Source organism: Chinchilla lanigera, unplaced genomic scaffold, assembly GCF_000276665.1.
Source record: "Chinchilla lanigera isolate Chin_1 unplaced genomic scaffold, ChiLan1.0 scaffold00012, whole genome shotgun sequence".
In the NCBI taxonomy this organism is placed as follows: domain Eukaryota; kingdom Metazoa; phylum Chordata; class Mammalia; order Rodentia; family Chinchillidae; genus Chinchilla; species Chinchilla lanigera.
The window spans coordinates 9774545-9786162 of NW_004955413.1; the positions used below are offsets into that span (position 1 = coordinate 9774545).

General features: G+C 47.1%; 1 protein-coding gene across 1 annotated transcript in view; it reads left to right on the plus strand.

The window, feature by feature from the left end:
* The window catches only part of Gprc5a (G protein-coupled receptor, class C, group 5, member A), a 19284-nt gene extending 8981 nt beyond the window's left edge, over positions 1–10303 (plus strand). Inside the window, exons 2-4 of the mRNA XM_005378975.1 lie at positions 6671–7599; positions 9485–9543; positions 9967–10303. Coding sequence (XP_005379032.1) covers positions 6678–7599; positions 9485–9543; positions 9967–10059 — 1074 coding nt within the window. The 5' untranslated portion in view covers positions 6671–6677 and the 3' untranslated portion in view covers positions 10060–10303. The remainder of the gene's footprint in view (positions 1–6670; positions 7600–9484; positions 9544–9966) is intronic.
* Positions 10304–11618: the final 1315 nt, after the last annotated feature.

The window sequence follows — 11618 nt, forward strand, 5'->3', positions numbered from 1 at the left end:
AAAACCAATGCACTTTGCCACCTAAAACACATTCTTCCTAAAGGGTTGGAGTAACAAAGAGCTTGGGGTTGAGCCCACTCATTGCCTTTCTCCTTCCCTTCCTTTTTCTTCCTCTTCCTATTTTTTTCCTTACCTTCTTCTTCTCCACAACCATTTGGTTTCTTTTAAGCCTTTCTTGGGGCTGGGGATTTAGCTCAGCGGCACAGTGCCTGCCTGGCAAGCACAAGATTGTGAGTTCGATTCCCAGTACCAGAAAAAAACCAAAAAAATAAAAAAATAAATCTTTCTTGTACCCCAGATTCATTCCCAAAGGGTTTATGACAGCATCAAGTGATTTCAGTTTCTCAGACTTCTGCCTTTGTCTATCCACCCCCTTAGCGTCTTTCCCTCATCTGAGCTGTTCCCTGGGTTCACGGCACCTTTTCAGTACAGGCTGGCTTGTTAATGACCCTGGTGAGTTTTATTTTCCCAATTAGATGCAAAGTCCTTATGACATTTCAGACCTGTTGAGCAATCCCTGCCAGGCTGGGGAAGGAACGGGTGGAGGAGGGTTAATAGAGGGTAAATTACAGTGGTAATTCCAAAAAAATTAGTCAGACAAAAAATATTTACTAAGAGGTGTTTTAAAAGGCAGTTATGGGTCTGGAGGCGTGGCTCAGTGGGGGAAGGCATGCCTAGCATGAGTGAGGTCCTGGTGCAACCCCTGTCCCAAGAAGTGAAACAAAAGCAAAAATCCTAACTGGATATTTGATATTACAAAGCTTACTGTTAATTTTTAAAGTTTGGTTAAAAAATAGTTTTTAATATTTTAGAGAGATGTACTAAAGTATTTATGGATAAAAATATCTGAGACTTGCTTAAAAATAATGTAGTGATGGATATCTGGGCTCCAGCTATAAAAATTTTTGTAATAAAAAAATGAAATCCCAGCACTTTGGAGGCTGAGGCAGGAGTGTCGTTGTGAGTTCAAGGCCAGCCTGGGCTACAAAGCGAGCTCAAGGCCAGCCTAGACTGCATAGTGAGACCCAGTCTCAAAAGACCAAAAAAAAATTTTTTTTTTAATTTTTAAAAAATTAAAAGGTTTGTTTTGAGTCTCAATATATCTGTACTAGCCTCCAGCTTGTGAGCCTCCTGCCTCAGTTTCCTGAGTGCTGGAATTATAGGTGTGTCATACCATATCTGTTTTTTTTTGTTTTGTTTTGTTTTTTTGTTGTTTTAAAGGCATTTCAGGGGCTGTGTTTGTCTTCCTTGCTTGACTGGGAGGTGGAAGATGGAGGTGGAATTAGGGGAACTGAGGTTTCTTTTCTGCCCATTGCTTTTCTTGGATCTTATTTTGTGGAGCCGAGATGCTCCAAGATACAACACCCCTCTGCACAGCCACACAAGAAGGGAGGGGCTGTCGTCCAAGCGGGGGCAGGGGTCTCTGCCTTCCTGTCCCTCTGTCCAGCACAGGCACTGGCTTTTTAGGCAAAAGTTTTATCAGTCACTGTCAAGGCTTAGAGTCATCAGGTTCAGAGTCCTTCATAATCATCCGGGGATTATGATGACAACTCCTTGCCCACAGACAGCAGCACTTTCAAGGGTGGGTAAGGGACATTTTGCAGTGAGCCTTAGGGAGGTGAAAGAACAAAAGATAAAGGGAAATACCTTTCCTGTGAGATACACCCTGGTGAATCATCTGAGGTGTGGAGAAATGAAATGAAACGAATGACGCGCACAGGGCCCTTGCCCCTTCTCTTTTCCTTCTGCCCTTGCAGGAGACAGAGTTCTTCCTGTTACACATTTATGATGTGATCCTGGCCTCTTACACATTTGAGGTGTGACCCTGGGAGAGCCCTCTCTCATCTCACCACAGACTTGACCTTGGGGGTAAGACAGGTCAGACTTCAGGCACTTGCATTTCAGGGGTTGTTTGTGTTTGAATCTCACTTGCCTTTCTTTTCCCTCCTAATTCTCATTTGCTTCCTCCTGCAGAGGTGGAATATAACCCGGTCTTCTGTCTGTGCTCTCCCTTTGGTAGAGAGAGCCTTGCTGTAAGGTCCAATTGGGTGGAGCGTGCAGCTGACAGATTTGCAGTGAAGGATGAGGGTGGAAAGTGTGTAGCTGGAGTGGGAGATATGCGTCTATCTCTTCTACTGCGCTAGGGAACGCGTCTGCTTTCCTTTTACCACTGAGTACCCAGATAGTGATTGGCACATGAATGGGTTCAGGAAACCTATCAGTGCACTCTTCATTGCTATAATGAAATAACTGAGGCTGAATAAGTTTATTAAGGAAAAATTTTGGCTCATGGTCCAAGGGTGAGGGGCTCATGTGATGATGACCTTGCTGGCAGAATCTGGAGGTGGCTGAGGGTACCACATGATAAAAAACAGTGAGCTGAGTCTATGTGTATTTCTTCTGGGCTCTCTCCCTCTTATAAAGCCACCAGGATTCACTCATGGGCATTCTATGTGAATGATTTTTTTTTTTTTTTGTCTTTTTGAGACAGGGTCTCGCTTTGCAGTTCAGGCTGGCCTTGGGCTCACTTTGTAGCCCAGGCTGGCCTCAAACTCACAAGGATCCTCCTGCCTCAGCCTCCCAAGTGCTGGGATTACAGATATGCACCACCACACCCAGCTATGCTAATGATTTGAACTAATCTAATAATTTCCTAAAGACAAAAGCTCTGAACACTATAGTTGATTAAGTTTCTACCCTCTTCATACTTCACATAGGGATCAAGTTTCATAATGGTTGGAAGTGGTGGTGAGGGACAAACCTAATTCAAACCATAGCAGTAAATATTTGTTGAATGATTATAAAAAAGTTAAGCTTAGACAGCCAAGTTTCATTAAAAAGTCTGCAAGATAGATTTATACTTTATCTGGTATTATTTTATTCTAAAACACCACACATAATATTTTAACATACACATAATATGCACTTTTTTGGAGCATGGTGTGACTATGTGTTTCAGGCTAGATGTGAACTCACTATGTAGCTCAGACTGGCCTTGAACTCACATCAATCCTCTTGCCTCAGCCTCCTGAGTGCTGGGATTATAGGCATGCGCCACCATAACCAGCTTTAGTGTGTGTGTGTGTGTGTGTGTGTGTGTGTGTGGCATCTATCTATTTATTTATCTATCTATCATCTGTCATTTATCTATCATATCTGTCTGATTTTTATAGTTACTATTGAGTAAAATAATTCTGGTATGACTATCTCATCTAACTGAAAAGATGATTTTGCATTTTTTTTGTGGCATTAGGGATTGAACTACTGTGCTCCATCCCCAGCCCTTTAACTTTGTGTGTGTGTGTGTGTGTGTGTGTGTGAGAGAGAGAGAGAGAGAGAGAGAGAGAGAGAGAGAAATCTTCATTAAGTTGTCCAATATATTAGTGAGCTTCTTATTGCTGGGACAATTACCCAACACACACAACTTGTAAAGGAGAAAGGTTTCTTTGACTTCAGTTTCAGAGAATCCAAAAATGGTCAGTGGGCTCCAAGGCAGCAACAGGGTAGAAGATGTGATAGAACAAAGCTGCTTATTTGTGGTGACCAGAAGCAGAGCAGGGAAACAGTGCCCGAGATGCAAGGGGTCAAGGACCAGGTATGGACCCAAAGGTCACACCTCTACAACCCATCCAGACATCCAGAAGTGTGCCCTAATAAACCCCTAGGTAGCTCCCAAGCCAATCCAGTTGACAGTTAAGCTTAGCTATCACATCCCATCTCTTGTCAGCTTCACATCCAAACACATGTCTGTAAATCATATCTAATATCCAGAAGAAAAAAAATCCAAATAAAGACAATAGCAAATTCATAATTCACCCTAACATGATACAGCTGTCCTGAATATAAACAGAAATGCAATAATCCCATACCCCAAATCGCAACAGTCCTCGCATCTCTCAAAAGTTGACGTCAAAGCCTCTTTTGAGATCAAGGCAAACTCTTGGCTGTGAACCTCTGGAAAAATAAAAAAATAAGTTACAGAATCCTGGGATATCATGGTACAGAATAAACATTGCCAGTTCAAAAAGCAGGAGTAGGGCGATAGAAAAGAATTGGACCCAAACAAGACCAAAACCCAGCATGGAAAACATTAAATCTTGTAGCTCCACATCCAGCATCCGGGGTACATGGGAGTGGTGAGTGACCTCCAAAAGGCTTGGGTGGGCCCATGCCTGTGTCCTGGCCTATTGCAGCCCACACAGCCTCTCTCGGACCGGCTCTCCTCACTGCCCCTGTCTTTCCTCAGTGGATAGTCCATGTTGTTTTTTTTTTTTTGGTTTTTCTCCGGTACCGGGAACCGAACTCACGACCTTGCGCTTGCCAGGCAGGCGCTTTTGCCACTGAGCTAAATCCCCAGCCCCTGTGGATAGTCCATGTTCTTGGCATCTCCACCTTCTTGGGGTCTTTAAGGCACCTCCAGCTTTATTCCCACAGCTTTAAGCACTGTGCCCCCAGGAGTTCACTCCTTCCTTCTTTCCTTATATTTTCCTTTATTTTTGGTGTTTTGAGACAGGGTTATTGTATAGTAAACTGGCCTTGAACTTGTAATCCTCCTGCCCCAGCCTCCTGAGTGCTGGGATTACAGTGCATGCCACCTCACCAGGCTTGTTTCTGATTTCTTGCTGCACATTGTCTGTCCCTATTTGACTACAGAGGAGACTGAGGATATTTATTGTGCATCTGCATGGAGGTGGCCTCCATGAACTTTTTTTCCTAGCTGTTATGGTTTATCTCTAGATGTCCCCCTAGAGCCTCATACAGTCTTAGATGGAGCTTTTTTAAAGTTGGCTGAATCTAGAGCGTGTGATTGAGTCCTGGTGCAATGCTGGGATTAAGAGTGGGCGATTGCTGGGTCAGTCCACTCATTGCATTGGCACCACCCTAGTCCTGGTTGGCTGAGTACAATGTGAGGGAAAGAGGTGTGTCCTACCCACCCCTTGTTGGTTTTGCTGTCTTCCGCTGCCATGAAGTACTGCCTCTCTGCCATGCCACCTTGCCTTGGAAGCAGCCACTTACGAGCTGAAACCTCTACAAATTGTGAGCTAAATAAAACTTTCCTCCTTTAACTTCAGGTGTTGGGTATTTTGTCTCAGCAATAAGAGAAATGTAACTAAGACACTGGCTTTGGCCACCTTTGCTCACTTACTAGTGAGCCATCTCACCAGAAAACAAAAAAACAAAGAAAAAGATTCCATGCACAAATAACACATAATAAAACAAAAAGAATAACATATTAGAAGCTTGTAAGTAAAACAGTCTGGATAAAATGCACAGTTTATTCACAAACTGCCAGCATTATACCTATGCCTAGCAATGTTGCATTCCAATAGCTTCCTTACATTGACCTTGGAATCTGAGAGCCCTCAGGTTTTTTTTGTTTTTTTGTTTTTTTTTTGGTTTTTCTCTGGTACTGGGAACCGAACTCACGACCTTGCGCTTGCAGGCGCTTTTGCCACTGAGCTAAATCCCCAGCCCGAGAGCCCTCAGTTCTGAGGAAGTGTAGAAACTCCTTTCTCTTTTCCAGTTTCCCAATTTACCTTCTCATTCTTCCCTGAATCTCTAGGATTTAGATGACACGGGGATTAGGCGAATGGTTGGGTTGAAAATTCATAACGAGGGTGTAGGGCCAAGAAGGGAGGGTTTTCCCTGAGAGATCAAGGACAGACATGTAGGAAGTTAGACGTATAACATTCCATGCAGGGAATTCCTGATTATCTTGAGTGTGTGAGTTTGTTACCTGACTTCAGATCATCTGTTAAGTGGGGGCTCCTAGCCTCCTTGGGGCTGAGCTAAAAGAAGAATCGGGACCATAATGGGCATCTGAGGAGGAAGGCAGGGGAAACTGGGAAGGACCAGATTGCATTTTAAGGCCACTGAGAGTACCTGTAGTTGTTAAGAGCATGGATCCTGGAGCCAAACAGACTGGGATCCAGGAGTCTGAGATTGTAGCTCAGTGGTAGAACACTTGCCTAGTATGCACAAGGCCAATCCTAGCAGTTCCCTCCCCCCAAAAAAGTATATATATATATCTTGTAACTGGGTATCTTCCTGTCTCAGTTTATCTGTAAAATAGGGGTAATTCTTACCTCACAAGGTTTCTATGAAATTAGACTAATGATTATCTATGTAAGGTGATTGGAAGTCAAAATCTGTCTCATATCAGTAAAAATAAATGTGTTAACTTCAAGCTTAGCTATTTTCATGTTCAGAAATTCCTAAGAAAACAGTAGTCCAAAGTACAAGGGACCGTGGCAGGCTTTGGTGACATGTTTTTTTTTAAATGAGGCTCTGAACTACCTTTACAGAGCACTGGGTCCTTTGGTCCAAGGTGAAGTGTCACACAGTTAAATTGGATGGAAGGAAGGATGAAGTATGAGATTTGTTTCTTCCCTTCACTTGTCTTCAGAACTTGCCACAAGAAGTAGGGAAAGAAATCAATAGTTTGATGCAGCACATTAGCCGGGTGTGGTGGCGCGTACCTTGTTCCCAGCACTCTGGGAATAAAAGATGAAAGGGGCTTTACTGCAAAGGCCCTGGGTTAAATCCCCAGTCCAAAAATAAAAGTAACAGTTGAGGGCATAACTGGCTAAATGTGCTCCCGCCATGCTTTTTTAGTTCTCTGTCCGAGTTTAAGACACTCACCCTTCCTTCCCACTGTGCTTTTATGCAGGACCAAAATGACCACTGCAGCTCCTAACGGCTGCCGCTCCAACCTGGACTCCAGGTACCACAGACTTTGCGATACGGCCGAGAGCTGGGGCATCATCCTGGAGACATTCGCCGCGCTGGGGGCCGTGACGTCGGTGGCCTTAATGCTGGTGCTTGTGGCCCTCATCTGCAAGGTGCAGGACTCCAGCAGGCGGAAAACGCTGCCGACCCAGTTTCTGTTCCTCCTGGGCGTGTTGGGGGTCTTTGGCCTCACCTTTGCCTTCATCATCAAACTGGATGGGGGCACGGGGCCCACGCGCTTCTTCCTCTTCGGTGTCCTCTTTGCCCTCTGTTTCTCTTGCCTCCTGGCCCACGCTTTCAACTTGACCAAGCTCGTCCGCGGGAGGAAGTCCCTGTCCTGGCTGGTGATTCTGGGCTTGGCTCTGGGCTTCAGCTTGGTGCAGGACGTCATTGCTGTCGAATACATTGTCCTCACCATGAACAGGACCAACGTCCACGTCTTTTCCGAGCTCTCTGTGCCCCGTCGCAATGAAGACTTCGTCATGCTGCTCATCTACGTCCTCTTCTTGATGCTGCTGACCTTCCTCACTTCCTTCTTCATCTTCTGTGGCTCCTTCGCTGGCTGGAAGAGGCATGGGGCCCACATCTTCTTCACCATGATCCTCTCCATCGCCGTCTGGGTGGCGTGGATCACCCTGCTCTTGATTTCTGCCCTCGACTCCATGTGGGATGACACCATCCTCAGCACGGCCTTGGTTGTCAATGGCTGGGTTTTCCTGCTGTTTTATGTCTTACCTGAGTTCCTGCTGCTCCCAAAGCAGCGCAACCCCATGGATTACCCGGTGGAAGATGCCTTCTGTAAGCCCCAACACATGAAGCAGAGCTATGGTGCGGAGAACAGAGCCTACTCTCAAGAGGAAATCAGTCCAGGTAGGAACGAGAGACTCTTGGTGGAGAGACAGGGGAGAGGGCATGGGGGGGATATTGTGGCTATAAGGAACACACAGCATTTTTCAGGCTTAAGCCTCCAAGAGAACAGAAAGGTTCACCAAGCTTCCTACCTTGCTTAAAATCAATCAGCCAGTTAGAGACGAGTAGAACCAGAAGCTGCCCTTGGGGGCTTTGACGTAGTACTTCCCACACACCAGTAGGTGTCTCTTAATCCAAATGAGATAAGGCAAAGCAAAGGGGGAAGTCCTAGTGAGCAGCTTTTGGGGAGATGGTGCACTTTATTAACAAGGTAAGTAGGTATTCCTTCCGGAAATGTGAAGCCTTTGTCAATTTGAGTGCAGAGAACCACGCCATGATCACAGAGTGATCACAGAGCACAGGAGAGGAAAAAGTCCTTTTGTCATCAACCAGTAGGAATCTTCATAAAGTTACTGAGGGTTCTGCATCAACAGCCACATTGGATTATGTGTCTCAGGGTCCATGGGCGGGAGGGAGGGAGGGAAGAGATCGTCCATGACATTCAAGAATCAGATGCATTTTGCTCCTACCTGCAGTTGTGAGAAGCCAGATGCTTTTGCTGATGTCATCCTAAGAGGCTGCCATGAGCCAGAAACTGCCCTGGCCTGTAGGGATCTGTTCCCTGGCTTCCAGGGAGTGCATTGATCCTGGAACGTAATTCCTGTAAGGATGGGGTCATTTCTGGACAGGAATGAGGGACCTCCAAGGCCTGGTTCTCGGCTCCAGTTAAATGAAAGTCTTTCATCTCTTTTAGAACCTGGGGCTTCTCCCTGTGGCTGTGATCTCTCTCCTGGGCAGGGAACGCCTGGAGGCGGGGAGGACAGAAGGTCCTTGACCCACTCCATCCCTCCTGTGGATTCCTAGGGCTTTCCTCTGTCACCTCACTCTCCGGGGTCCCTTTGATTGATCCCTACTGACTCCTTCTTGCCTTTCATTTTTGGGGCCACTGTTAACTTACTCTCCCCACTGTGGCTCCCCACGGTCCACTGCATCACCCGGGACCCGTGGTGAGGCTTCCATGCCTTGGAGCCTCGCCTTTACCCCTGCGTCTGTGTTGGGGCGAAGCTGTGGCCGTGTCTGCCCGGCGGGGCCTCTTCCCTCTTCTCCAGTGCGGAGCATTCCCGTCTCCTGCCGGACTTGCTTTGCCTGTATCATCTGCAGGACTTTGAAATGCTCTTATCATAGCGTGTCTCATTTACTAGGTATTTATGTTCGTCATATATTCCTGAGTCTCGGGGTGAGCCAGGGGTCGGGGATGGTTCTAGTTAATCCTTAGACTCTTCACAGGATCTCACATATAGAAGGATATATTGAACCCATTGGGCAGGAAGTTTGGTGGGAAAGAAATGAACTGGTTAAAATTGCTTTGATGATGATGGCATGCGTTGACTTTTGTTTCCAAGTTTAAAATGCCCTGGTTTCCTCCAAAATGCATACAAACCAATTGCTCATAAATTCCTCCCTTGTCAGGCAGTTAAGGAAGTGGGTAAATCCCCAATGAGCTTTGCTCTAGGTTTTACCACTGGTCAGATCTCTATGGGAAAATGTTTTTTTAAGAACTTTTCAAATATACTTTTGCCGTGGTCCTAGAAGAAGGTGGGGCTGCATGTCCGCAGGCTGGAAAGGGGTTTTCCTAGTGATCACATGCTGCTAATCATTCATTTTCCAGTAGTGTGCTGAGTTGGTTCCTGGTTTCTAGGCCCGAGGACATAGTCTCTCCTGCAAGAAGCATGAAGTCCACCGGACAGATAGGGGGCAAGCTGTCACAGACACACTCCAAGGGATGCAGCGGAGTGCAAAGGTGCATGTCCCTAGTGCTTTAATTTCTCATCTCCCTTTGTTTCAGGTCTCGAAGAGACAGGGGATGCGCAGTATGCTCCGTATTCCACCCATTTCCAGCTACAGGTGATTGATCTTTCTCTTTCTGTACGCACGGCATTCACATCCCAGGGACACTTACCCTTTGGCAACAGGAGTTGTCACCGTTCTAATGGGTCCTAGAAGGTCACCTGGAGAGATGACCTGTCTACTTCATTGCAGTCTGGGAGGAGGGTGGAGTGCAGGGAGGGTGTTGGGAAGGGATTGGGAGAAAGGGAAGGATGCCTGCCTAGATTGGAGAGCTGTTTAAATGGCTGGGGACAGGTCAGGCGTGGTGGCGCACGCCTGTAATCTCAGCACTCAGGAGGCTGAGGCTGGATCACCCGTGAGTTCAACACCAGCTTGGGCTACACAGCGAGATCTTGTATCAAAAAAACAAAAACAAAAACAAAAAAAAATTGCTGGGGACTGTGTGGATTTCATGATATGGTTGCTTTTTTTTTCTTTCAGAATCGGACCCCTAAAAAAGATTTCTCCATTCCACGGGCACAGGCTCAGCCTAGCCCTTATAATAACTATGAAGGAAGGAAAGAGGGCAGTTAACTCTGTTCTGAAGAGGGGCAGACCCAGCCGGGAGCCCAGAGGGATGTGGGCTGAATCTGGAATCTTCTAGAACGGTACAGTGTCTTGGGAGGGCTTGCTTGTTCCCTCCCAGCCCCGGACACTACTCTTCTGTGCTGGCACTGATGGTGGCCAATAGGACTCCAGTTCTTGCCGGGTGTGGTGGCACATGCCTGTAATCCCAGCACTCGCGAGGCTGAGGCAGGGGGATCACCGAAAGTTCAAAGCCAGTCTGAACTACATAGTGAGTTCAAAGCTAGCCAGAACTACATAGTGAGACCCTGTCTCAAAAAAAAAAAAGGAAAAAGGATAAAAAAAAGACTCTGGTCCTTGCGGCATTGTCATACTTTCCTGTGTCCCATACTTACAATACTTCTTTGGGGTAGGAGTCTTGGGCAACTCAGGGTCGGACTCTTCCTGTTCTCTCCTGTGTGACTAAAGGGTTGGTCATCTCACCGCACGCTGGCTTGTGCAGCTTTGGGAGCCGACTAGTCTAACCCAAGGGGGTTTTGTGAGGCTGGCTTGGCCCAGCGCAGAACTGCGTATCTGAGCAAAACCAGCCACCCTGGGTCTCAGCCCATCCTGTCTAATTCTACCCTGGGAGCCAGCTCGCCTTTTCGCCTTCCGACCCAGGCCAGGACAAAGGCCACCCTAAAGCTGCTGCTGGAATATGGCCCGTGCCGCTCCCCAGAGCCAGGTCACAGGGCGCCCCTCTTGTACCCCTGGCTTCTGTCAGCCCCAGACCTAATTGCACCCATGGGCTTTGCCCAGGCATTTTTCAGGACCTCATGGGCCACGCATAAGCCTAGCTTCCCCTGGTGAGGAGAACCAAGCGGTCCCTGCTGTAAATCCCCAGTCCAGGTCTTTTCCCTTCCTCTCCTTCCAGCCTCTGTAAATAGATTTTCACTGTATTTACCCCAAATTCTGTACATGGGCATTGTCTTCACTTGTGGGGAATGTTTGTTGTGTTGTAAGTTATTCACCTGGATATGCAATAAAGGCGTGGCAACAATTCTTTTTCTGTCTTCTATTTTATTTTAAGGTACTAGGGATTGAACCCAGGTTTTCACCCATGCTAGGCAAGTGCTCTAACACTGACTACACCCCCAGCCCTGGGGGCCACAATTAACACAGCAGCAGCAGGGCAGGTGGGAGGCGGCTGACGCTGAGGCTCCCGGCTGAGCCTCAAGTTGGAGCTGCAGCCCCCCCAGGCCAGTTCTGGCTTTGTATTTGCCCCCTCTCAGGTGCCCCTCCTTCCCTTTGTTATGTGTAAGATGAGGGGCTGTTCAGAGAGCAGAGTGTCGTGGGTCCTGAGGTGCCCCGGCAGCACAGAGGGGAGGGGCGGCTGTGGCGGGGCGGCTGTGGCGTGGGTCTGGCAGCCCTGGAAAACACTCGTGCCAGTCTCATGTTTTTCATGTTTTATCTGAGGTTTGCACACAAGAGAGGGTAGGTCCAAGGCTGTTGCTTGGTAGAATTGGTTCACAGTGTCTCTTGGCAAACACAAACCTAAAAGTATTATTTTCAGCTGGGTGTGGTGGTGC